Source organism: Cucumis melo, chromosome 5, assembly GCF_025177605.1.
Source record: "Cucumis melo cultivar AY chromosome 5, USDA_Cmelo_AY_1.0, whole genome shotgun sequence".
Taxonomy (NCBI): Eukaryota; Viridiplantae; Streptophyta; class Magnoliopsida; order Cucurbitales; family Cucurbitaceae; genus Cucumis; species Cucumis melo.
The window spans coordinates 6,383,228-6,411,014 of record NC_066861.1 but is presented as its reverse complement, the minus strand read 5'-3'; the positions used below and the strand labels follow the sequence as shown (position 1 = coordinate 6,411,014).

Sequence of the window (27,787 nt, the reverse complement as noted above, 5' to 3'; positions counted from 1 at the left end):
TACAACCTCATCAAATACCATTTTTTATAAACAACTTGGCAAGTAGGATGTGGCATACATGATCACTAAAAGATCATGTTTGATTGACATATGACATAAATGTTGAATGATAAATGGGTTGACATGTGGCTATAACCAGTCAGCACGCTCTAGTGAATAATGGACATCTATATATTATATTAATGTTTTTTTTTCCATAATTTTTGTAGGCAGGGGTTTGAATTAGGATATTACTTTATTTGTTAACTTCAATCATTTTTTTAATTTTGTATTAATTTTTGATTCATTATTTTTAACTTTTAGGTGCGGAATATAAATTAATTAACTATGACTACACTTAATTGGCTAAATTTTGTTCTCCCTAACGTCTTAGTTATAGGTTAGCTTCCATTACAGTAATAAACTCTATCTTCTCGTTGTTAACTAATGGGCATTGATAAAGCAATAAGAAATGTTTTATGTCACTAAAAATGTAATTGTAACCTACTAAAAATAGAAAAACATTAGTCAACACCCAAGAAAACAAGTCGGATTATCCAAGTCAAGCTCTTGCCCTAAGAAACTGACTTGCCTCCATATAAAATCTTGTGAATCATTCAAACTAGTAGCACATAATTATAAAAGTTTCTACTTTATATTTGAATTAGTTATCATTAATTAATCATTTTTACCATTAAGTCAATAAAAAAAAAATAATCAAACTAACTAGGTTAAATATATTCAAAACAATAATATGAAGCATAAAAAAATAAGTAAACATTACATATATGATGTAAAGTAGTATCCTAATTCAAAACTCAAGTTAAAAGATAAGTACTGAAAAAAATAGTAAAAGTCACAGTAGACGATCAGTATATGAAGAATATACATTACATATACAATGTACCCGAGACATGCATGGAGAATATATATTACATATACGATGTACCTGAGACGTGCCAAGTGTAACAGCATGAGTTTGTAAACTTGACCATGTGAAAGAAGTGCCTCTGAAATACAACCACAAAACAAAGATGGTTATATTAGTTCAATGATTATGATGTCAACCTTCGTTATGAGTTATTATAGCTCAGGCGTTGATCAATCGTCACACTTCAAATCAGGATATTTCAATTTAGAGGCTAGCCCATAATCGCCAAACTTTAGTGATATTATAATCTAGAGACCGACCAATCATATTCATACATGCGTTGACACAAACATGATTTAGAAAGCATAACAAATATTTATACCATGAAGTGTGTGTACAAACACCCAAGCAACAAGAACCAGCAACAACCCAAGAAGGTTCTAATTTGTGTTTAATTATTTTTCAAGTATAAATCATTATAAGAAAAAAGTAAAATTCTAAATATTTAGGAGAAATTAATTTAACATAAACTAGATGAATCACAGCCATAAATTTTTATTCCATGTTAATATAAACTGGATCAACTATAAAATTAAATTTAAATTTTCACCTAAACGAATAATTAATTGTAAATTAAAAAATGGATTACAAAATTTCCACATGGATTACAAGAAATAAATAAATTACAAAGTTCCATATTAATATAAAGAAATTATAGTATTCAAAAAATGAATAAATGAACAAAAAAAAAAAGAAAAGAGAAAACAACAATATTTGAGCCATTAGTTTAATAAAGGAATACCAATATTTAGCCAATTTTCCTCTTTGGGTTTTGGGTAATGAAATATTTCGTATTTCTGGCAATTTTACCGTCCTCTCTTTAAATTTCTGCCCTAATTTTCGTGCGTGTGGAATTGGGTTGTTTCCATCAAAGTCGAACACGAGGGTGAAGATGACTGCGCCGGATACTGAACCGGTTGTCCCTTCGTCTTCCCAAGTGAAGGTATAATCTTTCTCTTTCGGCATAAAACCACCTTCTCAACTCTTTCGGTCTTCCGTTTCTTGTCGAATTTATTGGTGCCTTGTTGTAGGATACAAGTAGTTTAGTTCAGTAGTTTTAAGGTGTTTTGATTTATTTGAATTTTGATATCTTTCTCGGATTGCAGTTCACTTCTTACTCATTTTAAGAAATGTTGTTATTCGATATACGTCTTAAATAGGTTGTGATTCTTCTACAATTCAATAAATTTTGATTTTTTTTTTCTCTATCACGCTGCCGTGGGAGTAACTGGCAATAGCCTGTCGAAGATGTTAATTTTGAGTGTATTTCGGATTCATTGTTACTCTAGCTTGAAGTTGGAGTGCTCATTTTAGTTTTTAGTGTTGCTATGGCGGATTGCTTGCTCAAATGAGACATTGTTTTGCTCTCATCTACAAAGACAGTTCCTCGAGCCCGATCTTAGTGAGTTACATAAGCTGACGAATAGATATAAGCAACCCAAAATAAGTTAGCATCTTTTCTTCAAAATGGCAAAGTGCCTGTACTTTCCCCCTCCTCCCTCCCGTAGACCAACGATCAGCTCTCTCTCCCAGATCGCCAAGTCGAAGTTGTTGAAGAAGTGTCAGAGAAGCTCATGTATTTCATTTCACGACTCACCTTGTCCCTATTCCGCTTTCCATTCAGCTGTTCGTCTTTTATTTCGACTTGGGAATTGGGATCATAAGTAGATCATAAGTCGGTCTGAGTATTGCAGTTTTCTGTTCGTGATTTAAACACCTAGCGTTTGTGGACACCGTACAATGGGGCCTTCGCAAGGGGCGGTGGTTCTGAAAGAAAAAACGTAGCAGGTTAGCAGGCAAGCATCATCTCTTGATCGGAGCACACTGGTTCTCTCCATCACTTTTTCTGTTTTCCTTTTCTAGACCATCAGTTCAGTATCAAAACTAATCCCAAACCAAAGGGATTACACCCTTGTCTAGAACCAGGATGGGCAATCCCTCTTTGTAGAATAGATAAATTCATCAAGTGCTTGTTGATTAATCACAAAAGCTTCGAACTTCGTGGATTTGGAGGAATGTGCAGAATCTTCTGTTAGAGGATTGTGTGTTCTCTATAAGAAAAAGATAAGCGGGTGGAAATCAACTATGTTTTAACTTTTGTTCTCGAGAAGAGAAAAAATTGCTCTTCTCTAGTTGTGTTTTTATGCAAATGAAGGGAAATGAAAGTGAAGTATGATTGTTTTTAAATACTCTCTGTTTTGCTTTTACTTATCGTTTCCCGCTTTCTTATTTATTAAATTGTTTCAGGCGAAGAAGAAAAAGCAGAAGACTGCTGCAGCTTCTAATTCAGGCGTAGATCTGAAGTCCATCATCCATAACCATGCATTGTTCTTTGACAAGTTAGTGGAGCTTATCCCCGTGAGATTCTATTTATCTAGTGATGAAAAAGGAAAACCTTGGTTTCAGGGCCTTAGCAAGAAAGAAAAGGCCATGGCTAAGAAGGAATCAAAGAAAAACCTTAAGAAAGCACGAAGAGATCGTATGGATCCAGAGAAGTCTTCTAAATCAACTGTTGATTTGCTTAAAGAAAGCTTGGAAAATGAAAAGTTGAAAAGTAAAAATGACGATGATGGAGATGATGTTAAGCCGGTGGCATCTGGGTGGGACAGTGATGACCAGTCAGTGACATATGAAGAACTGAGACAACGCCTTCATCGAAAAATTGAAGAGTTCCGGGTGAATAGAAATACAGGATGTTCAAATAGGGAAAAGAAGAGAAATGAAAGAAACGAGAGAAGGGAAGCTATCCATAAGAAACGCAAGAGAGAAAATGACACCAACGAGAAGAAATCAGTCACTACTCCCTCAAAAGTCGAAATGGAGAGGAATGTAGTTGAGGCCTCCAAAGAACTTGCGTTTGGTCATGTTAAACTAGGAACCGAAGAAGAGCAAGGTAAGAATAAGAAGAGAAAACTCTCCAAGTTGAAGGAACTTGAAAAGGCAAAAAAGTTGGAAGAAGCAAAGAAAGACCCCGGAAAGGGCGAGATAATATTGAAGAAGCATTCTTGGCAGGCAGCAACAAGTAGAGCTGCTGGGGTTAAAGTTCATGATGATCCACAGCGTCTGATGAAGAGTTTGCGGAAGGAAAAGAAACAACAGCTGAAGAGTGTTGAGAAATGGAAAGGCAGAATTGAAACCACCCAGAAGATGAAAGCAGAAAGACAACAAAAGAGATCCGAAAACATAGCTCAGAAAATCCATGACAAGAAGATGAAACGGATTGAAAAGAGGGAGAAAAAATTAATGCGCCCTGGCTTCGAAGGTCGCAAGGAAGGTTTCATTAATGAAAGCAGCGCATAAAGTGACGAGAAGTGAGTGTAACCTTCGCAATTTCTCTCCAGTTTTAAGGTTTGAATTTAGATTGGTCGATCTAGTCGATCTATTCACATCCTTGATAACTTCATCTCTTGTCTGTCTAGGGATGTCGTTTTAACATCAAATATGGATTCAAATTGCTGTCAAATCAGTTTTCTACCGTAGTTTGTTTTGAGTTTAGATTCAGCAATTGCCCGAGCGAGAAGAATTTAGTCCACAAATTAATCAGGATTCATAACTTGATACAAACGTTGAGATCAAATTAATGCAATACTTTTGTACAAGTTACTCCTTACGAATCAAATGCTCTATGTTGGTTTGACAATCCCCCATGGTCTGATGCATTTAGACCCAGATGTTACCGTCTTCAACGGCGTTTTGTATTTTATTATTAGTTACCATTGCTTCTCTTCTCATTTAAAGTATTCGGTAAATTTGTCTTTTTGTTATGAAAGTAGCAGTTGGTTCATTACAGTAACACATATTTGTTTAGTGAATATGCCCTGTTCACATCAACCATTTGTTTAAAGACAATGGATTTGCCTAAGCATAACAAAAATTGAAACCGCACACCCTTTTTTCTATGTGAAAGATCCCAATGGCTTATTAAACACTCCTATATTGATGGTTTTAAAAGAGATTTGACAGAACCACAAACTATGTTCTTATACATAAAAACAAAACAAGAGAAAAACAAACCCAACTGATATCATACACAACCATCCTTACTAAACCACCCTAGTTCCGGCGGTTCCTTTGGGAGGCTCGCCGGGTGCCGCTGTTCCTCCACCCATGCCGTAGTCGGTGTCCCAATAACCAGGGCCATAGCGGCGGCTGAAGATTCCAGCGTGGAGCAAGAGCAGATACAGAAGCTGAGTGAAAGTCAAGATAATTATGAAAGCTTCCACCACTCTCAGCCTCCACCCTCTGTGGCCTCCTATGTTGATTTGCTTACAGGCCAACCTGTAGAAAGGGAAAAGTATCATGTTGAAGGCTACCACAGTCTAAAGAAGAGAAATATTTTATGGAGTTGATTGAAAATTACCCAAAAGCTAGAACAGTTACAGCCCAAGTGAGCAAGGAAGTTGAGCCGGCACCGGCGAGGCTGTCGCTCCTCCATGCTCTGATATGGTAGAGTCCGGCCAGTTTTGATGCTATTCCGAGAACAGCCGTCAGCATTGCAAATGTCAGGAAAAACGGCGTCGCTCCGTTTCCTCCCATACCTTGTGCAGTCCAAAAAAAAAACCATCAACATTTCTTCTTTTAGTTTCAAGATCAAGATATAATCAAATAAGACATAATATCAAAGGTTCAGTCCAAACTCAACGATATAATCTTTAGGACCAATTTGGGAAACTTAGCAATATTTCTTTTCTTTTTAAATCTTTCTTTTCCAAATTATAATTGAAATCTTAATATGCCCTCAAAATTACAGAATAACAGAACTGGCAATACATGTTTTAGTTTTTTAATCAATTTTCTTACCTTCGTCCAGTTTGAAATGTAATACAATCTATTTGTATTTTATTTCTCAAATAATAAGTTCAAAAGATCATTGAAAATTCTCCTCTAGTTTTGTTAAATAAGGATATGGTTTTAAAAAAATTATTCTACTAATTTGGAATGTTAATAAAGGAAAATTATTTTCTTAAAATATTTAAAAAAAAAAAAAAAAAAAAAAAAAAGGAAAACAGTCGGAACTATAAAACAAAGAAAGTACAGAAGCATTTGCATTTAAAGTAAGGGCAAAAGAGAATGAAAACAGAAGTTACTTGGATGGTAGGTAGTGCCATTGATGAATCTATTAAGACACCAACTAGCAAAACCCAAGAGAATCAAATACATAATCAAGTTAAGAAACAACAATGGAGCTGCCATGTTCCTTCCCATTGTTTGAGCCATCTTTTCTCTCTAACCACAACAAAAACACTTTCAAAGATGATAGATGGATATTATAACAAATCCACAACAATAAGAGAAGCAGATAAGGCAAACCAAAGCGCTTTTAATACATTCCCTGTAACAACCAAAGTTTGAATTTAAATACACATATATAGTAGAACCAAGGTTAGTACATTACATACACGTGTGAACCAAATGTCTTGCATGCTTTCTCATAGGTACACGTGTTAGGACACTTGTCAATGACCTTCTCTTAAGTTGATCAAACGGTGCAGATTTCTGATCCAGTAAGGTCTCAATCAAAAAGTGCTTTTGTTTTGTGTTTCTTTGATATGGCCAACAGAAGAATGAATGAATGAATGTGAGAATTATGTCTGTTTCTAGCTGCTGCTTGTTTCAATGGGAATAAGCATTATGCATTACTGTGGGAGCTTAGAGTTTTTTATTTATTTATTTATTTATTTTTTTACCCAACAACAGAACTACTTATAAGAACTTTTATGTTGGGAAAGTGTAATAAATATATCCATTCTGCTACTACTACTATTCTTTTTTTTTCTTTTTTCTTTTTTTTTTCTTTTTTCTGTCATCAAGGTTTCTTAAGGATTAGAAACAAAATGCTAAATTTATGATTGGTCCTCAATATTTATCACACTTTCCAATTTCAACCCATGTGATAACCATGATGATATTGAATATTACAAATGGTATTAGTGGATAATTTATTTAGTTGGAAACAAATATATCCTCTTTAGTTCATAATTTATTTAGTTGGAAACAAATATATCATCTTTAGTTCTTTCACTCAGATTTATTGTTCTAGAAAACAGTTTATTTGATCAATAGGTGGTCATTGAGAATTCAATACATTCTTTCTGAGTGGTTCATTTAAAATTAAGATCTTTATTAACTAATAAACTACTGATAAATTGAACTCATTCTATTTACGTTCTTCAACTAAAAGTAGAATTTTTATTAACCACTAATACATCAATCTACCATGGTTTCATCTCTATGTGACTCACTTTTTATCTCTCATCTTTTCGAGAATTTTGGAACATCCCTAATTAAATATGCTTGAGATCCCTCTTTAGATTTTAAAAGTTTGATATTTTTGAGATATTGTGATACCGTTTGAAATATAGTAATAATGTGACAGGTAAAACATTATAGATATTGTCATAGGTTGTCCATAAACATTTGTTGTATTAGTTTAATATATATAGAATAATCTTTGAGCTTCTGAATCACTCAAACTCTGTTTCTGTAAAAGAGCAGTCCGATATAAAAAGAAGAGGTATGATGCTTTTGACTTTAGAATCAACATAGACAAGTTTGTCATACAAGGCACAAGGAAAGTTCATGCAGATTTAGATGTTATGTTTTCGAAGCTGAGAAGGAGAATTCAGTGTCCCATTTTTCTCCATTTCACGCAGCCTTGCTCTTTCCATCTTCCTTTTGCGCCATTCCTCCAGAGCTGTGTCACAAACCATTCACATTGTATTAGATGAGATACAAGATGGTGGTTTGAGTTGATCTTCTTGTTCTTTTTTTTTCTTTTTTTTTTTCGTTAGAATCAATATCAAACTAATAATTGGGGCTGAAGGGAAAATATACCCAAAGTTGAAATGGAACTACAGAGCTGCTTAAACTGGTTGAAGCCAACAAGAAAAAATCCACCAAATGGAGGTTGAAAAAGCTATCGAGCGAAATATATCAATTTTTTATTGGTTAGAGTATAAGTTTATTCCTTTAACTTTGAGATAATTTTTAAAAGTGTTTATAGGTTTTAACCTTTCACTTTTGCGTCTAGTAAAAGACCAATTTGAAGATTCTTTAAAAACTAATTGGTAATTGATATAAATTTCAATTTTGTATTTTTAGTAGATCCACACAATTTTAAAATCCGAAAAATTAGAGAGATTAAGATTGAAAATTGGAAGTTTCGGAATCAAGTTGGCAAAAATCAATCTCAAAGCCTAGGGACCTGAAGACAAACCAAAAGAATTCAGTTCTTTTCATTTACGGCTGGCATAAAGGAGGGTGGGCTGGGAGGGAGAAAATTTCATAGCAGAAATATTGTACCTTTTAAACTAGAAGCATCATTGAGAGAACGGAAGTCTTTCAATCTTTTAGAAAGATCAATGGCAGCATTCTGCTTGGAGTCTTTGTCTTGTACAGCTTCTGTTTCATAATATGCTTCCTCCTGAATTTCCCTAACCTGAAGAATTATGAAGATCTGAACTCCAATGCAAAAGAAAATTCCAAACGTGCACTGGCACCGGAGTGCAAACTAAAAAGGATGGAAAAACAGATAATTCAAGGAAATTCAAGTCTAAATAGTCTATTTTTCAGTCGTTTGTTGTTTCTTTCTCCATCCTTTTTCTCAAGAGGTCAAGCCATGAGCTTAACTCTATGGTAACTGGCATTTGTATAGAATTTTTTCCTATTGATTAGAGGTTCGATCTCTCTTCCCACCGTTGTTTGTACTCAGATAAAATAAAATAAAATAAATGACTAAAAAGTCTTAATCTCGAGAGGTTTGGTTTTTATTTTCTTGGAACTACCATGTTGAATTGACAATTTACTCATAAAACCTAAGTCTTATGTTTTGATGGGTTATGGGGTATGCTTGATGAAGTGCTTACCCTTTTAATCAGTTCCAAAGGTTGCATAGAAAGTCGAATCTCTTGAGCTTCCCTGATATATTTGAGTTGATCTGCAGTGCCAATTTTCAGACATTATCTAAGTTAGCAATCTAATTGAGTCACACAACCATCAGCAACAGCAAAAATTAGAGAGAATAATCGAAGTAGAACAGAACACCAAATTCAGACCACAATTTGTTCACACAGCAAAGTTTCAGATAATAAGTCAGATTAGACAAAAAGTATTACCTTTACGCTTAGTAATGTTTCAAATATCAAAATATTAATCTAAATAATGTCTGAAGAACTATATAAATCTATTACTAGTTCAAGAGTGATAACAAACAATCAGGGCAAAAGACTATGCCCGTTCTTTCCTTCAAGCTCTACTGGGGAGAAACAGGCAGAGCTGCAGAGTTGCTAACTAATATGATTTTTCTTTTCTGAAATTGTTGTCTTCCATTATTTGGTGACACTGTTTACCCTCTAATGGGGAATATTTGCTGAAATTGTTGTCTTGCATTACCAGGTCAAGGGTGATAATAACAATCGGAGCAAAATATAAAGAGGAAAAGAAACTCATAGAACTGTGTTATCAAAATGGCCTGAAGGTTGCAGGATCATTATTTATCCAAACAATTGGCAAGCTCTAATAGAAACTTCCTAAAGAACAATACCGATCCAAATTATATGCTAAGAGAACTACCAGACTTTTGAGCAAGTTTACTGACTACAGCCAGCTTTTAGATTCTCCAAGAATATGTGACGAATGAAAATTGATCCAATTATACAGATAACAAAATAGCTATGGCATGGCATCACATAATGCCAAGTTATAAGGTTTGATGTGAAATGTCAAAATATAACGATGACAAGCAAAGTTTGAAAGTTTAAGCTTTCGCACATGGCAAGATAATGGTCGACCTTGAGCCTAAACTTGTCCCTTTTAAGAACCTCAATTGATTGCTTAAAGCATGAAGGAGGGAATCCGATTTCAGTTCCAAACTTTTGTTTTGAAGGGGGTCGAAGTTTTAGATCATTGTCTCCCTCTAACCCTTGAGTAAGGTTTCAATCAGTTTGGGAGCTTACAAGTAACGGACTTACTATGTTCCCCACTTTCAATCTCTCTTCTTTTGTGAAAGGAGACATAGGCGCTACCACAATCTTCTGAAGTTTTCACCTGTTATCTCAACTCAAGTAATGAAAGGTCATGCAATAATAGGACCCTCGAAATTTGGAGAACACATAGATATAATGTTCCATTCCAATAACGGCCGATTTTAAAACAGAAGAAACGGGAGTAAAAACTGAAATTTTGATGTTACAATTGTGCTTTCCCAAATCAGATCACCTTCACTCAACTCCTACAGGAAATCTCTGCCAAAAAACTTAATCCAAAAATGCAGGATTTAAGAACAAAAAATTCTAGGTACAAATGACACCTGACAGAGTAGAGATTTCCAGGAAAGCCAAACATGCAAATAACAGAAGATGCAAACAAGTCTTGGACACCAAAGTTCTTTTGCTTTCTTTTCATTCCCTTGGGAGTTTGTTCCATAAACACTTCCTTTTCATATTATCAAGTTGTTTCTTGTTCCCAAATAACAGAGGTTGCCAGCAAATCTTATAAGCCAATTTTGGACTAATATAATCAACACAACAGTTGCTGTTGCTAGCAGAAATTTCGGGTGCTTATGATATTTGTGGGAGTCTGAACTTCCAGGATATCAAAAATTGCAATAATGAGATATCCAATCCATCTCAGATACAGATCTTTAGCGATTTACAATGACAACTAGGGGAGATCAAACTTCACAGTGCTAATTTGATCACAACAGAAGAATGTAAATGTTGGGAACTTAGAAGAAGACAAGTTTCATTATCTTGTTGAAGTCTACAACAGCCATCATTCTTAGATTCTGATTAACTGGGTTCAAGGATTACATTTCAAGTCCTCAAAGATGCAATTTCTTGTTTCCTGGTGGTACATATATAACACCTTAATCCTCAACTTATCAATCGCCGACAAGCAATATCCAGTTCAAACAACTACTTTGTCATTTCGGAATCAAAACTCAAAGCCAAGGAAAAATCCCACCTAACTCCATCAACAAATATTTCGATTACGTCACAAGGAATTTATAAAAGAAATTGGGAAAAATAAAGAGGAGAAGATAAGACAAACCCAGTTTCTGATTTGTCGACAAGGGTCTGCTGCGGGAAGAAGCAGCAGATAAAAAACCCTGAAGCAGAAGAAAAGCAGCCACTAGGTTCAACAAGCACAAAGCTATGGTGGCATTCCTAAACGAGAATCTCAATCTCCATGACTGTTGGACCTCCATTTTCTTCTTCTATAGATACTCTCAACGGGTATTCCCTTTGCTTTCCCAAATACCATTCAGCTGGTTACATCGAAGCCGCACAAATTGGAGGCAACACCAGAGAAATCTGCAGGTGATGATTCCGAAGAAATGAAGGAAATCAGTTTGTGGGTAATTGGGAAAAATGGGAAGAGATTCATATAAAAACTCTTCTCTCTGAAATTGGTAGTGAAAAGGAGAGAAATTCTTCGACTCAGTTCAACTGCTTCTCCTCTCTGTTATTCTCTTCAGCTTTGTTTCCTTCTTATTGTTTATGTATTAAATAATGTCTTAATTACTTTGATTAAACATTAATGACAAGTGACAGCTACTTTGATTTCACCATGGCAACTACAACTACTTTCCTGTGTTTGGGATGCTGGACAGGATATTATAATTTGTTATTATAATAGAGTAATAGTGGTATGCAAATTATTATAGTTTGTGTTTGGGTACATATTATACAATCTTTATTTTTTTTACTATTCTTTTCTTTTCATACATATATATGGTAGGTAGGTGGTTCGTTTAATAAACTTAAAGTAATTTCTTCGTATCTCTTAACGTACAATTTAATCAAATTTTCTACAAATATAAATCAAAATCTCTAATTAATTAAATATTCATTCAATAAATATTTAATTAATTTCAATTTCCACCAAATCAAGTGATTTTATAACGTATAACCGTTTTAGTATAAAATATTAAGTATAGGTCAATTTATTAAACAATTTACAAATATAGCAAATTTTTTGTTTTTTTTAAAATATATTCCAATATTGTCCTTGTTTTAAAAAGGAAATAGGCGCGATTTTCTCCTTCTCCATTTTCACCGTCATTCCTCTTCTCCACGATTTTCTCCCTTCTCCAATATGTTCTCCGCGATTTTCTCCCTTCTCCATCTTTACCATCTTTCTCCATATTCTTTGTGATTTTCTCCTAAGTTAAGAACACCTTCTTCCGCCTCCAACCACACCTTCTTCAGCCTCCAACTAGTCGTCCTCTTAAATTTGATCTTTCTTTTTAGTTGTTTCCTCTTATTTTAGTTTTTCCGTTTGAATCTTTGTAATTTTTGTTTTTAGTTGTTTCCTCTAATTTTAATAATTTTTCAGTTTGAATATTTGTAGAATTTTTTTTTTGTTAATTTCATGTTTTTAGGTTAAAAGAATTACATGTTCCTTTTATTATTATTTTTAAACATTAATGACATGATTTCATCTTCTTAGTAGAATTACATGTCTATTAATGATATTGATAGAAGTCTATCACTGATAGACACTTTGTCTTCTATCAATACTTCAATGTAATATTAGAATGATAACTGTTTTTTTTTTAATTTTGCAGTAATTTGGAATTATGATTAATCTTCCAATAGTAGTGTTTCATAGTGGACAGTGGGATGATACTAGATCAGTTCGTCCAATCGGAACCATGTTAATTGGAAGTCTATTGGGATTGACATGAACATACTACCTCTAACTTTCAAGCGTCGAGCAGAACAACCGTGAAAACAAAGAATACTATCAATTGACGAGAAGAAAAGTCACTCAAGATGTAGCCATTGTCATCGTGTTGGTAACAATCGTAGAAATTGTAGATTTCCACCATTTTTACAATGACGTGACATTATGTTTTTTTTATAATAATCTTTTAGCTTGAGCATATAGAATTTTTATTTTGTGTGTGTAGTAAATATTTTCTATTTGTTTGACTCAAACCTTTCAATAATAATCTACCTTTTTCTCAAGACTATAAAAGTAAAAGTGACTTTATTGTAAAGTAGTAATATGAAGTAATTCACTATAAAGTCTATCACAGATAGTTTCTATCAATGTAGATTTTATTGTATAGTCATCACCAATAGTTTCTATTAGTGATAGAAATCAATATACAATTGAAGGAACTAGAAGGGATAATTGATGAAAGGAATGGTTCAATAAATACTAATCTCAATGCAAACAGAGACAAAAACTTGTAATGTTTCAACTTGTAATCCAACATTTTTCTTCATTAATATGGTAAAATCAACTAACTGTATATGATGGTGCAATGTGATCTCTCTCACAAACATCTACAAAACTAATGCACTACAATATCCATCTACTCAATATTGAGAGATTTATACATCAAAACAATGTGAACTCTATCACAAATATCAACAAAACTACTGCACTACAATATCCATCTACTTATAATTGAGAGATTTGCAAATCAAAACTTGGTGCAATCCTTTATTCTAGGAGAATGCCTTGTTGGTTTTGGAGAATCATTCTTCTTGCCTCTTGCATTCTTTTGATCTTTTTCTTTCTTTTGCTCTTTCACATTCTCCAACACTTTCTTTGATGGTTTAGGTTGTCTCTTCGACCTAGAATTTTCAATATTCTTCGTTATTTCCATAATTTCCACTTTTGTCTTTTCTTAAACAACCTGAAAAAATAATATTGAATTAGAGTTTATACATATACACATTAAGTCTATCATAAAATAACAAAATGGTCCTTCTTTAAACAAGTCTAGATAACTAGGTGATAAACTTTCAATAATATGGTCAGAAGTTTGTAGATTACAGTACACAGTGATTCTTAAGGTTGACTTCCACATTTCTTTGGGAATAATTAATTGATTTCCCTGTTTAGAACTAAATAATTGTTACAAATATGCAACATACTAACTTAGAAACAAAACAATATATATAATGGAATACCTTATCTTTTTGCACATTTTTCATTTGGTTCACTTTCCATAATATCTTTTTTCTTATTCATCTACTAAAATTACAACAAACACATCAACCCAATGAACTAAACATCCCCAAAATATATCAGTGATACAAACATATAATAATAATTCAACACAAACAAGTAAAACATCCTTCAAGCTGATAGAAACATATCACTGATAGAACATAACAACATCACATAAAATATACATTAAACTAAATTATCTACTAGCATTCCAATGCAAATATACTAAATATCCCTCAAGATTATCAGTGATACAAATATATCACGCATAGACTCTAACCCTATACACTAACACACAAACCTAAAACAAATCAGCATATCAAACAAACAAATTAAACATTCCAACATAAACCAGTTAAACATCCTCCAAATTCATCAATCAGTGATAGAAACATATCACTGATAGACCCTAAGCAACATAACACACAAAATCCAAATTAAACTAGAGCTTCTACTAACTTCCCAAGTCAAACGGGCTAAACATCTTCCAAGATTATCAGGGTTTGAAACATATCAACGATAGACCCTAGGCAACAACATATAAAAAGTGGACATTAAACTAAAATATCTAATAACAATCTAACGAAACAAGTAAAACATCCTTCAAGTTGATAGAAACATATCACTAATAAAATATAAACATCACATAAAAATATACATTAAACTAAATTATGTACTAACATCTCAATGCAAACAAACTAAACATCCCTCAAGACTATCAGTGATACAAATATATCACTGATAGACCCTAACGCTATACACTAATACACAAACCTAAAACATATCAGCATGTTAAACATTCCGACATAAACAAGTTAAACATCCTCTAAATATGTCAATTAGTGATAGAAACACATCACTGTTAGAAACACAAACTGAAAAATAGAGCCCAACCAAATAGAAAATGAAGGAATCAATTTCAAACAAATAGAAAAAGAAGAAAATCTTCTTCAAACAGGTTACGACCAAACGAAAACAAAGATACCTTACGAAAAAAACTTACTATTTCAAACAAAAAGTAAATAACTTACGATTGTACAGGTGAAGTGGAGAACGTAACGAAGTGTAGAACGTAGCGAAGTGAATAACGCAAAGCAAGGAAGTCTGTAAGATGAAGTGGAGAACGTAGCGCAACGGAAGGCACTAGTACCGGCACCGGAAAACCAAATCGGAGTATGAAGAAAGTAGAAAATGGAAGGAAAACGTGAAGAAGTCTTGAAATCGTATTCCAGAAGCTTAATGTGTATCTGTAGGGACATTTTCGTCTTTGTTGTTAAAATTTGTCATATTTGCAATTTTTTTAAACTTTTTCTATATCCTTAATTAATTTAGGGCCCAATGCTATATCCTCACTCAACCCTAAAATCAAATAATTCTCATAGGATGAATTCAAAATAACACTCAATAAATTAAATCTAATTAAATCAAACTAAGATAATTAGCTCTAAAACTATCTTAATTTTGGGGACATTACAACCTGCCCACTATAGACAACACTATCTCATACATCCAAACCTAAAAATGCAACAACAACGTCAACAAAAGAACAAAAAGCACAAAGCAAAAAAAAAAAAAAAAAAAAACATAACAAGCATAGAATTTGGTTACTAACCTAAAAGGCGAAGGGGAAGCCATATAGGCTATAGGACTTCACGAACTTTTTGTTTGGGGGCTTCTTCTTATACAAGGCAACCTTTCCCCTCAGTGGCCCTTCCAAGCTACCTAGGGTCTTAATCCATATCAACTCACCTCTAGTCGTAGCTCACAAAGTTCTCTAAGTCGTTAATGAAACCTAACATGGTCCAGTCCATGTGTTGTTTCTTCTCTCTCCCCATTATGGCCAATTCGATGAAATAAAAGAACAACATCTCCGTAGCATCCTCGTTGCTCTCAAAATTAAGGGTCAGATATTCTTTGTCCAACTTTGATCCATTCATATTTGACCTATCGCCTAGGTACAATCATCTCAACCTCAGGGTTTTATCCTTTTCAAATTGAATGGGACGTCTCGACCTAAACCTCCAACCCCTTAATGGTATCAAAATCCTTCGCCCAAAGGAGACCTTTTGACCAAGTAATTTAAAACTGATTACATCGTCTCATTCATCATCCACCTCTCTCAACAGAATGTAGTGGTAAAGAGGTCCATTAAACACTAGCTTAACATCCAGAAAATGACCAAATAGGGTTCTCTTAAACATTTGTATCTCTTTGGGTATTAGTTTATTTTTTATGTTCGACATGGTCTCTAAGTGTGAACAATATGTCAAGTTAGCTAATAAGAAGTCTTTAGGGTTGATCTTAGTGACAAGAGACATCTGTAAAATAGAAAACACAAGTAACAAATCACAATCAATAATCTGCCCTAAAACTCGGAGCATTCTTAACCGAGAACAACATGAATTGCTAATTGAACTCAGGTAACATTGCATAGGTCAAATGCTACAAGATAAGAGAGTTTTACATGCATTTCGTGATATATCTCGACCCAATCTCGGGCAAAAATGTCCTTAAGATTACTCACAAAATGCATGTGAAATGCAACAAATCTCGAAACTCCTTCAATGAATCTCGAGGCAATTTCATCGGTCTTGGTCAAGATTCCTAATTTGCATGGGCCCTAATTGATGAAATTGTCGAGATTCATTGAATGAAACCAACTGTATTTACTTAAATTTTAGTTATACATTCAACTACAACAGAAAACCAATTACATATTTTTCCATCTGCCTTAGATTTCATAGAAAGCACTAAAACTAAAAACTAAACCCTAAACTATGGTTCAAAGTAATTCACTTTCAGAGATTTAAGTTCGAGGATGACTTCTGGAAATTTTGCGTAGCAAAAATTAGAGAATTGTCTTCAATTTTGGAAGCAAACTCGTTTAGTCTTGGTTGAACTGAGCACATGGTTTAGGGTTTTGTGAGAATATCTAACGTTCGGGCTTCCAAGGGTATTTTGGTCATTTAAGAATACCCTTTATTTTGAAATTAAAAAAAAACACACAAACTTGGTGATGATATCGACCGAGATGGGTCGAGAAATTACGTTGAAACAATTTTTTAAATTTTGTGAAGAATCTTGGTGTTTGGATCGGCCAGAATTGATAAAAACAAAATTATGAGTTTTTTAAAAAGTACGTTACTTTTGAAATGTAAAACCAAAAGTAAGCTATTTCTCAAAATTTCTTTGAAATACTCACCTAAATATTTTTTTCACCATCACTATAAGTTTTTTTCACCATCAATCGCACAACATTGAGGATTGATCTTCTCACTCTTGACACTAGTTGTCTCCCCTCTCCTCAACCCACGATCTTAGAAGTTCGCTCCTATATTTTGCTATTCTTCAAACTCATATAGTGTCTAGTGGGTATTTCCCTTTTATCTGAAACGCAAACAATTGAACGGATAACTGGGCAGCTCCCTCTGAATTTTAGTAAGCCGCAAGATAATAGAGTGACCGATGTTTCTTTAAGCGAACCACCTCATCGGAACTCTGAACGGGTCACGCCGGCGGCAAGTTTTTATTTGGGTTAGTCTACAAATTACAGCAAGTAATCTTCTTGATTTCTTTAATCACCCCTTTGGTTCCATGGGTGCTTCTTAATTTGATTTCAATTGCCTTAAAACTTTGAAATTTTTCATGGGCTTCTTCATTTTTACCTCTTTTATTAAGTTGCTTTCAGTTCTCACTTTTTTTTCCTCATTTCCAGTCCATTCTTGCGTTTTTTTAAACTATTGATGCTGGAAGAATATTAGGGACTACAACAATGGCATTTGTAGGATTAAGAAGCGTTGGAACTCTACCATTGTTGTTTCACCTTGCTGCTTTGTTTTCAAGAAGGAAGAAAGTTTTGTATTTATCTGTGAAAGCCTCACAATCCCAAAGAGCTACTCAAGAAAAGCAAAGACCTATAGCCATTTCACCACATTTTGATAAATAGATTATTGATAAAATATCTAAGGATTATGAAGCAATTATTGGTATTGAAACCGTGTCCACCCCTCCACTCTCACCAAAGTCTTCTGTAGCTTCCTTTACCATTATGGTTCTTCACCAAACACTAAAATCTGCCCTATTTGCATGGGGCTTCCTGGTGCCTTGCCTGTTTTGAACAAGTGATTGAGTCTGCAGTGAAGTTGGGTCTTGCACTAAACTGCAGTTTATCTTTTAACTCAAAATTTGATAGGAAACAATACTTCTACCCAGACCTTCCTAAGGGATATCAAATATCTCAGTTTGATGTCCCAATTGCAAGTGGTGGTTATATTGATCTCGATCTTCCAATTGAGTATGGTGGAGGGCATAGGCGATTCGGTATCACCAGGGTTCACATGGAAGAGGATGCAGGGAAGCAAGACTTGAAATAGAAATAACACCAAAAAGGTTTGAATAAGCATAAGCTTTTCAATGTTCATATTCTACTTTATCAGAGCATTACAAGTCATTTTATAGGCTAAATGGTCATGGATTGGGTGGAAGCCCAATAGTCACACTTAAATGCTAGTTAATGAAAATACATGCATGGGTGGAAGCCTAATAGCCATCCAAATACACTTAAATGCCTCTAAAAGAAAATAAAACCTAGGAACTTAAATCAAGATTGCATACTAAATTGAAGGCCAAATTGAAAAACTAAAAAATGTAGAAAGTCTTCACAATACCTTAAATAACTCTTCTAGAACTTTTTTCATGTCATCTTTAATCAATTCTCATCTTGACTCATTGAAGTAACATTGTAAATAATTTTTGGCTCAAAATTATTTATAGCTTCATGTGAATTTGTTAGTTTTTGAAGGTGTAATGTAAAAGTCTCTTGAATCTTCTTTACCTTTCTTTTTGTAATTGGTCCTTCGGGTACATGCAAATATTCCATCGTTGAGTTCACATCAATACGGTCTTAGCACACCTGCATTTTGGTCAAGTTTAAGATCAGTTTCAATATATGAATTTTATTAATGTTGAACTTTTTTTCTTCCTTGGCTGGAAGTTTGATTATTTTAAGTTGTTTTTTTCATGTTGATTTGAACAGAGCAGGAGTGCCATTGCTTGAGATTGTTTATGAACCTGACATAAGAACTGGGATTGAGGCTGCGGAGTATGTTGCAGAATTACAGAGGTTGGTTAGATATTTGGGTGTAAGTAATGGAAACATGCAAGAAGGTTCTATATGGTGTGATGTGAATGTCTCGGTCCGTCCTATTGGGCAGTCACAATTTGGAACAAAGGTAAACTTATTTCTTACAAGTATTGTTTCTCTGCAGTAATTGGTGATTGGAAGACACTTAAGGACCGTTTGGTCCATCGAGTGGATTTAATATGTTGGAGTTAGGAAGTTTGTATTTATGGTGTGGAGTTTTAAGATGGATTCCCTCGATAAATGTGAAAAGTAGACAAAGATGGGAAGATGAAGTTACTCAATAAATATGCGAACTTCAATAGTAAACATTGAAGTTGAGTTGATTAACATCAACTTAAGAAGTTGGTCATCCAAACGACCCCTTGAGTGTTTTATGATTTGGTATGTAGTCCCCATTAGCATAAATTTGCAAGAATGTAGTTGAATCCTTGCAAATTCTAGAAGCATGTTTGTATTGGATGTCCTTGAAGGGACTCAATCAACATCTTTTTCCTTTCATAAGTTTTAGATGAATGGGTGGTTGATGATAAATTGTTCTTAGCTTCTTTATAAATACCATTATCAGCAACTAATGATTAGCTACTTTGATTCAATTATTATAGCACCTACTGGCTGAACTTATGTTTGTGAAATTATGTATGCTTATTTTCATTGATCTATTGATCAAAAAGTCTTAAATTTATAGTAGTTTGTTTAAGTTCGCTAGGAGGTGAGCAGTTGTAGGGAAGGAGGCTCTGTTTGTAAAGATGTAGACAAAATGTGAGAGTAAGAAGAATTTACAGAGTAGTAGAAATGCAGGATCTTTGTATTTTCTATCAAGTCTATGTTCTTTCTTTTGACTAAGAACCAGTTTTGGTATTGTGTGGTCTCATTAAATATTTAGTCACACATTGATTTTCAGGTAGAGATAAAAAACTTGAACTCATTTTCATCGGTGAGCAGAGCAATTGATTTTGAAATTTCAAGACAAGTGCTTCTCCATAGTCAAGGCCAAAGTGATCAAATTGTACAGGAAACCAGACTCTGGGAAGAAGGCGCCCAGGTTTTTCTTAGGTTTATGTATCCTATCCTTTTATCATCAGGCATAACTTATGATGGTTCTTTCTATTCCTGTCCTCTCATGTGCTCACCTGTGTATTATTGCTTAGAAAACAATTACAATGAGGAAAAAGGAAGGACTTTCTGATTATCGATATTTTCCAGAGCCTGATCTCCCAGAAGTCATCCTCACAAAAGAATATGTTGATAATATTCATGATTCTTTGCCCGAACTTCCAGAAATGAAACGTAGAAAATATATGAGTATGGGCCTGAGCATGCAGGATGTACTTTTCCTGGCAAATGACATTAGTGTGAGTTGAGATTCTACTACACACTCTATAAGTTGGTTTTGGGTATTGCAATGTAACTATGTTGTAAAAGGGAATTGAAGGTAAGGATAAATATAAAGTTTTTACAAAACCAACCATTTTATTAAGACTTGTTACATCTTGTAGAAATAAGGCAGGAGCAGAACAATACCTAATATAAGTAAAGATTTCTGTCTTCAAAAGAAATCTCTTGAAAAGGGAGCAAACTTCCAAGGCAAATAGGAGCAAAGAAAAACTTTTTTGTTTAATCAGAAGGATTGCCCCTACAATTTATCTTTTCTATCTGTGGTACTTTCGTGTTCTTGAGTTCTAAAATATCTTAAAGAAAACAAGCTAAAGTTCAAAGCACAATTTTTCTAAGCTGTGTGACATTGTAGGTGGCTGAGTTTTTTGATGCAACTATTGCAAGAGGGGACGAAGTGAAGCTGGCTGCTAATTGGATAATGGGTGATATTGCTGCCTACATGAAAAGTGAGAAGTTGACTATAAACGACATAAAGCTCACACTCTTCAAGAGCTTGCTAAATTGATCGCTTCAATAAAAGGCGGTACTATTAGTGGAAAGATTGGGAAAGAGGCAAGTTTTTCTTCTTGCATATGGGAGTCTTCAAAATGTTTTTCATAGTGTTACGGCATCCTTAATTTGATGATTGATTCTAATCTAGATGTTAACGTCTTTTCCTTCTAATAAGATGACAGATTTTCATCCTCAGTCTTATTGATGCATTTTCTTTTCATATGCTGTATAGATTCTTTTCGAGTTGCTCGCTAAAGGTGGAACTATGAAGGGGCTGATTAAAGAAAAGGATTTGGTTCAGGCAAGTTGTTTATTATCAAAAGTTGATTGTCAATTGTTTTCCCTCGATTCAAATTATCTTTTATGTTAAATGTTGAGTGGCTGAATTGATTGCTTCTTGAGTGGCTAAATTGATTGATTTTTTGGACTTGTAACTGTCTGGATAGAGAAATAGTTTAAACACTTCCACTCAAGAATAATTTGTATTGTGTAGTATTGCTTAATGGACTATTTGAACTCAGTTTACCTCAAAAAATATACTGCCATAGTACTTCAGCAAGGATTATATATATAGTTCAATGAACAAGAGCCCCATAGAATTTTACTCTGATGCAAGTTGGAGCTTTTTTACTGGCGGATCTATTCATTCTACATATTGTAGTGGCGTTGAGGGAAGCTAGAATAGCTTAGACTAATTGTTAAAAGGAATGATGCCAATGGATAGCTGTCTTATATTTTACTTAATAATGACAATAGGACACGAATAACTAACCGCAAAGAATCCGAAGCAGCTTGAGCAATATCGTGGGGGCAAAACCAAGTTGCAAGGCTTTTTTGCAGGCCAGGTGAAGTCAAAGTCTAGTCAAAACTTGATTTATCACCATCGCAAATCCGCGCTTGCTGATTCTCGTTTTTCCTCTGTCATGCTTATCGAAACAATAATCTAGTTTCGCAGGAAATGAAAGCATCCAAAGGTAAAGCAAATCCAGGGCTTCTAAACAAGATCCTCCTGGAGAAACTGAATGCGAAAAGCTGATGATTTTGTTCAATGGGTACGTATAATTTGTTGAGATTTGGGTTGCTCCAGACAACGATGACTGTAAAATATTGGAGCAGATTTCAGTCTTGGTCTCCCCGTCAAGCTCCTCTGGACAAAAATGGTGATGAATAGGTAGAGCTGCAGAATTTCTTAAAGTATTATGATTTTTTTGCTGAAATTGTTGTATTGCCATTATTTGGTGGCACTTTCACCCTCTATTTTCACTCCCATCTACTTGGCTGAAGTAAGTCAGAGCAGGTAAACGTATACTTGTAGGAGAAAAGGAGAAAATACATCTTTTATCCTTACTATCGCACTCCTCACTAGCCATTTTAACATGAGAGTGATTGATATCATTAACATGCTCTCTCTCTTTATCAATCTGTTAATGAATATTAATATTATTTTGTAAAAAAAAAACCTTTCACAGGTTAGTTTGTATCAATTTTTAATCCTAAACTTCCGCTTAGTGTAAAAATCCACCTTAAATAGCATTCGCAACTTCAACTTTCTAAGGAAGAGTTTAGAACAAGTAGCAGAGTTGAGAAAGGTCATGTCCAGTACTATGGAACTTAGTAGTGGAGTTATTGGCACGAAGAGTTACAATTTTATTTAATTCAGAGTTATGAAGTCTATGTTTAGATCTTTGGGAGTTTAGAGCTTTTTTGGGTTGAAATTTATGGATTTTCCTAACATAAAAATTGCAACACTCCCAATTTAATCAAATTAAAATTTTGAAGTCTGATAAGTGTATGGTTAACACCTTATCTTTTCTAATCCATCATATTCCTCATCTTCACCACTTTCCTCCTCCATTTTCTCCACTTTTGACACACGAGGAATTATTGAATTGGTGATAAGAAATATTGAGAATCTTTACATGATTTTCCTCCATTTTTTATAGAGGTCTGTCTCGGTGTATGTCAACATCTCCTTCACACAGAAGTAAATACAAGTTGTGTACATTTTTTTAATGACTTTTTTAAGATTGTTATTTTAATAATTTGCAATTAAGTAAATAGTATTTTATGTTTTGGTTACAGATCAACATAAAGAGTTTAAGAATTTTGATAAATTAATGAATATGAAAATAAATTTTGATACTCCATTGTATGTTATTGATTGATAAAGTAGAGTGAATATTTTCTATATAGAAAAAAACAAGAATGTTACTTAATTAATGTCTCTGCACTGTAGACTTGGTTGCAATTTTAGTGGCCCTATAAATTTCATTGGAAAAGTTTCCAACATTTTGGATCCAATTTCCAATGACATTATTTGTTGTCACATTTAAAGTGACCATTCATAATATAAGGTTTTCCTTTTATTTTCATTAAATTTCACCAAGTTTTTCTTTACATATTCGACTAATTTCTTGGATTTTCTAAAAAAAAAATCCAAATTTGAATTATTCTAAACCAATAATGATTAAAAAAGTTTGTAAAATCTCTTTTGAAAAGATTGCTAAAATGATAGACAAAGATATATAAGAGGAATTAATTACCTAAAGTTTTTTGAGTGAAGCCAAAAATCCATTAACTTATATCCAAAATACACGATAGCATATTATTGAAAACATATGTCAGTGGTTGTCCCAAGAGAGAGCACAGCTTGAAAGTAGGTATCCAATTGACTGATAAAACAGAGAAGCAAGTGCACTAGATCTCATCTCTCTCTTATAAGACAGTGAACCCCTTGGAGTTGTCCAGAACTCTACTTCAAGAAATTCAGAATCAACTACATAAATACAAAGTCCCTTTAAATTGCTTCCTCCCCTGCTGCTATGAGTTCTCGTTTCGACTGGCTGACATTGACAGCTGAACTACCACCTTGCACAATAAAGCCCCTCATAACACAAGCTCAACTGAATCGAGAGTAGTTGTCTACCGTCAGATGAATGAAAAGCATATTTTTCCTATAGCTAGAGTGCCTGCTACAATGCTTGCTTAGATGGGAGCGGAGTTCCTTCACCTCCAACAGCTCCCTCAAATCTTATAGTTTTACCTATGTGCAGTTATTCACTTTTACTAAATTGATGATGAGGTAATTTTGAGCCACACTTTTGCTCTTAAAACTTGAGAAAATAACAAAATAGCTCTACAAACATAAATAATTACATATCAATGAGGAAAACCAACCAAAAACCTGGCAACAAGAATAAGTTGAAAGCCACAAACTTCTCATTTTTCTAGCAAATTGCAACAAACTCAAGTCCATTGATATCAAATCAAAGTGTTTTCCCTTATGTACAGTATGAGAAAGCATCCACCCAAAGTATACACTTCTGTATGGTAACCACTCTATAATAAGAGATTTTAAGGGCTAAAATCATATGGCCTATAAAACCCAAAAGCAAAACGAAAGGAAAAAAACTAAGGCCAGCAAGAACAGAACCAGCTGCTTTGAAACACTTCAAAATCCCAAAAGACCAAAAAATAAAGCCAACAAAAAAGCAAAAAAGTAGATGTAAATGTAAATCTTTCAACAGCAACCCATTTCTCTTTGTCTTCTCTACTTCTGTTCTGTAGTCAAACTGTGCATTGTATTTCAGGTTTGGGTAGATCTAGGATGTACTCAAGACAGACAGTAGTATTTTTCAGATAGGTTTGCTCCTTTGTTTCATTTTATTGTCTTGAGATCTTGGTGCTGCAATGAAGCTAGCTAAGTTAAGGAAAAATGCGTAACTAAGGAGAATATAGGAAGCTGAGTACAAGAAGAACATCAACTACCTAGTCCGTTGGCTTCGGATGTCCTCATGATACGAAGTCTTCGAACAGAGCTTACGAACATCCTAATCCATGAAAAGCATGAACTTTATGTAAAATGACATATAAGAGCAAAGGTGAATTAAAAGTACGGTTCAAATGTTTAGCATCAACCCATCCATCGATCTCCTTTACACTTCGGTTGATTGAATTGGAGATGATCTAAACCTTTTTTTTTTTCATTTGATGACATAGCAAGACTTAAGAAATGAGAGCCAATAGTGCATTGATCTAGTCAAACAAGATCAGATATGTATATAGATCCTCTCAAATCTCGTACTCTTTTGTAACTTGTCTTCCTCAATAGACTAAATTGCATCTCATGAATCACAAGGGAATTTAATATGCCAAGTGGCCCAAATATTTTTCATCAAACTAGTTCAGCTTTTGCTTCTTTATTAAAAAAATTTGCTCTTTTAGAACTGAGAGTCGAGATTCTAAACCGAACATAATCAGACAACCGGATGCAGAATCTATCTTCTTTTGTCCACAAAATTCAATCATCTATATTTGGTCTTCTACAATACTAAAGCATAGAGATTAGATCTAAACTAACAAGTAAAGCAACATACCCCCAAGGGACATCCCCAACCAACATCCAATCTCCCTCTCTATCTTCATATGTGAGTACAAACTCAGAGGATCCATCCAAAAGCTTAGACTGCTTCTTTGCTTGTTCTTTGTCTCCACTTTTCCCTGAGAAACACCATAATATCAAAAGTAAATCAAAAGGGAAAAAATGATTTTTTGTCCCACGTTTGTTAATGAACTGTTGAAGCTGAAATTCCAAAGACAAAAACTAACCATTGGGAATGGAGGCTCCAGCAGACCTGAAAAACATGTCCTCCAGCATCAGGGCCAAGGTCTCATAGCAAGAATGGGCATTGAGATCCACTTTCCTCCCTATCACAACCCCATCCACATTCACTTTGACAAATCCCAAGTGCCCTTTTCCATCAACATCGCATGTTTTGTTCTTCAAAGTGTCCTTGGACTGATCTTTCTTCTCCTCACAGCCAGCATCCTCTTCCTCAGCCCTGGCTGTCTTAGCTTGGTTAACCAAGCTATTCATCCTATATGTTCTAATAGGTGGCCATCCCACAACCTGACTGCTTCACATATTTACAACGAAGTCATCAGAAAACTCCAACAAATGAAAAAACACATAACAAATCCAGAGAAAAAAAGGAGTTAAAACATTCTCAAGTTTTATAACAAAATGCAAAATGACGTATAGCTATAAAAAACAAACAAATGGGGGTAATCAGAACGAACTTAAGAGCAGTTGGAGATCCTCCTTCATTAGGAGCAGAGTCAGCAGCTCGTTTAGTCCCAGAAACAGAAACAGAACAAGTAACCTCTCTTCCATGAAAACGAGAAGAGGAAGAAGAAGAAGAAGAAGAAGTAGAAGAAGTAGAAGAAGAGCCACAATGAACAGGGAAATCCTGAGCAGTCAAAATCCGACCACGCTCACCCCAAGTAGCACCGGTAACCTTGCCACCGCCGCCGCCAAGGGCTAAACCAAGGCCCAATTCGAGGTCAGAGGAGGCAGGAGAGGTAGATGAGTGAATTGGAACGTTACCCACAAAATCTTTCTGAAGAATGTCCATTGTGGAGGCATTAGAGTCGTTAATGGCGGACCCAGAAACAGACCCACACAGGGGAGAAGGGCGGAAAAGGCCCAAAGTAGATTCCATGGAGGAAAATGGGGATTAGAAAAGAAGGGAAGGTTTAGAGAACGGGAAATGGGAAATGGGAATGGAAGAGAAGGGAATTAAGAGGGTATTGAAGAAGAAAGGGAAGTGTCTACGCCATGAATTGAAGCAGGAGGGAGAGAGAGAGAAGAGAAGTGATGGGGTCAGGATGTCTGGTGGTGCGCATACCACTCATACCAGTAATCCATGCTTCCTCTTTTTTCCCGACAACAATCATATTCCTCTAATCTAATAAACATATTAACTAATTAATGGAAAAATAAATTTCAACTTTATGTTTATATTATAATAATTTTAATTTAAGTTTTTTTCTTCTACTTTCATTTTGTAATGTGTAAATTAGTAATGTGATATCTATTCTTCTCAAAAATAAATAAATTATGTGATTTAATTAAATTTTATTGTAATATATAGCAATATATAAATATTTGGATTGTGTTGCTTCAATTTTGAGTATATGTATAAATATTACCTCAATTTTAACGAACATAACAAATAATCTAAATGTTCCTTTTTTTTTCTCTTATTTTTCTTCCTCTTAGTATCAAATATAAAAGATGTAATTTTTATTTTTTTTCAAAATATTATTTGGTTGTTAAAGATTGTATACTAAATATAAAATATTTTGAAAAAATAGTATACTTGTGAAAAGTCTTGAAATCTAAACTAAAAAAATCTAAACGTGGGTGGACAAAGAATCTTGAAAAAAACATTGTTTAGATTTGGTTACCAAAATCATCTAAATAATCAAATTTAAGTATAAATAATTTTGAGAGAAATTATACAATAGCCAGATTTGAACAATTATTTTTCATGGTAGGCCCGTGAACTTTGTCTGTTTTTAAAATTGTTATATTTTTTTTAAAAGAACCCCTTGTACAATTGTCTAAATTTTACTATTTTTTACATTAATATTTTAATGAACTATTAATTTATGCAAACTTCTACCCGATTTACATTTTGAGACCTCTTTACAATTAAGTTAAACATATACACACACATATGCATACATATATATCAAAAGATGTGTGTAAAAGAAGTTTCTCACAGTTATGGACTTTTCAAAAACAACCTTCTCTTTAAAACTTATATAAATAAGAAAATGGTGTTCTCTCATAAACCAAAGTAGGAATCAGGAAGAAGTTTCGAAAGAATAAAAAATATATTTTTGATATATACAACATAATATCTTCGATATATATTTGAATTTTCTAGAAATAAACTAAAATATATTTGTTAGTGAATGAACAAGACAATTTGTTTATTATATTATCGTATATGCTTGCTAACAATATCATTATATGTGATGTACATTTACATTTTTCGATATATTTGTAAATATGTCAAATAAAAAAAATA

General features: G+C 34.0%; 4 protein-coding genes and 1 pseudogene across 6 annotated transcripts; 2 read left to right on the top strand and 3 right to left on the bottom strand.

The window, feature by feature from the left end:
• Positions 1-1,682: 1,682 nt before the first annotated feature.
• On the top strand, positions 1,683-4,550 carry LOC103499465 (uncharacterized). 2 transcript variants are annotated; one of them, XM_051084953.1, is made up of 3 exons: positions 1,683-1,853; positions 3,158-4,221; positions 4,330-4,550. In XM_051084953.1, the coding sequence occupies exons 1-2, from the start codon at positions 1,803-1,805 to the stop codon at positions 4,208-4,210; spliced, it is 1,104 nt and encodes a 367-aa protein (XP_050940910.1). In that variant the 5' UTR covers positions 1,683-1,802; the 3' UTR covers positions 4,211-4,221; positions 4,330-4,550. The 2 variants fall into 2 exon arrangements, with proteins under 2 accessions (XP_050940910.1, XP_008460697.2); XM_008462475.3 differs by having other exon boundaries at positions 3,158-4,550.
• A 274-nt stretch (positions 4,551-4,824) lies between these two features.
• Positions 4,825-6,258, bottom strand: LOC103499466 (membrane protein PM19L). The gene is made up of 3 exons (XM_008462476.3): positions 5,998-6,258; positions 5,271-5,448; positions 4,825-5,188 (listed from the first exon to the last, which is right to left on the bottom strand). Exons 1-3 carry the CDS (start codon positions 6,125-6,127, stop codon positions 4,954-4,956), a joined length of 543 nt encoding a protein of 180 aa, XP_008460698.1. The 5' UTR covers positions 6,128-6,258; the 3' UTR covers positions 4,825-4,953.
• A 1,055-nt stretch (positions 6,259-7,313) lies between these two features.
• On the bottom strand, positions 7,314-11,401 carry LOC103499464 (uncharacterized). Its single transcript, XM_008462474.3, has 4 exons — positions 10,961-11,401; positions 8,776-8,846; positions 8,213-8,348; positions 7,314-7,604 (listed from the first exon to the last, which is right to left on the bottom strand). Exons 1-4 carry the CDS (start codon positions 11,115-11,117, stop codon positions 7,498-7,500), a joined length of 471 nt encoding a protein of 156 aa, XP_008460696.2. The 5' UTR covers positions 11,118-11,401; the 3' UTR covers positions 7,314-7,497.
• Positions 11,402-17,158: 5,757 nt separating this feature from the next.
• Positions 17,159-22,393, top strand: LOC103499463 (glutamyl-tRNA(Gln) amidotransferase subunit B, chloroplastic/mitochondrial-like; annotated as a pseudogene).
• A 1,713-nt stretch (positions 22,394-24,106) lies between these two features.
• LOC103499461 (auxin-responsive protein IAA13) lies at positions 24,107-26,635 on the bottom strand. 2 transcript variants are annotated; one of them, XM_051084573.1, is made up of 5 exons: positions 25,989-26,635; positions 25,518-25,825; positions 25,286-25,409; positions 24,678-24,739; positions 24,107-24,594 (listed from the first exon to the last, which is right to left on the bottom strand). In XM_051084573.1, exons 1-5 carry the CDS (start codon positions 26,408-26,410, stop codon positions 24,545-24,547), a joined length of 966 nt encoding a protein of 321 aa, XP_050940530.1. In that variant the 5' UTR covers positions 26,411-26,635; the 3' UTR covers positions 24,107-24,544. The 2 variants fall into 2 exon arrangements, with proteins under 2 accessions (XP_050940530.1, XP_008460695.1); XM_008462473.3 differs by having other exon boundaries at positions 25,518-25,822; positions 25,989-26,634.
• Positions 26,636-27,787: the final 1,152 nt, after the last annotated feature.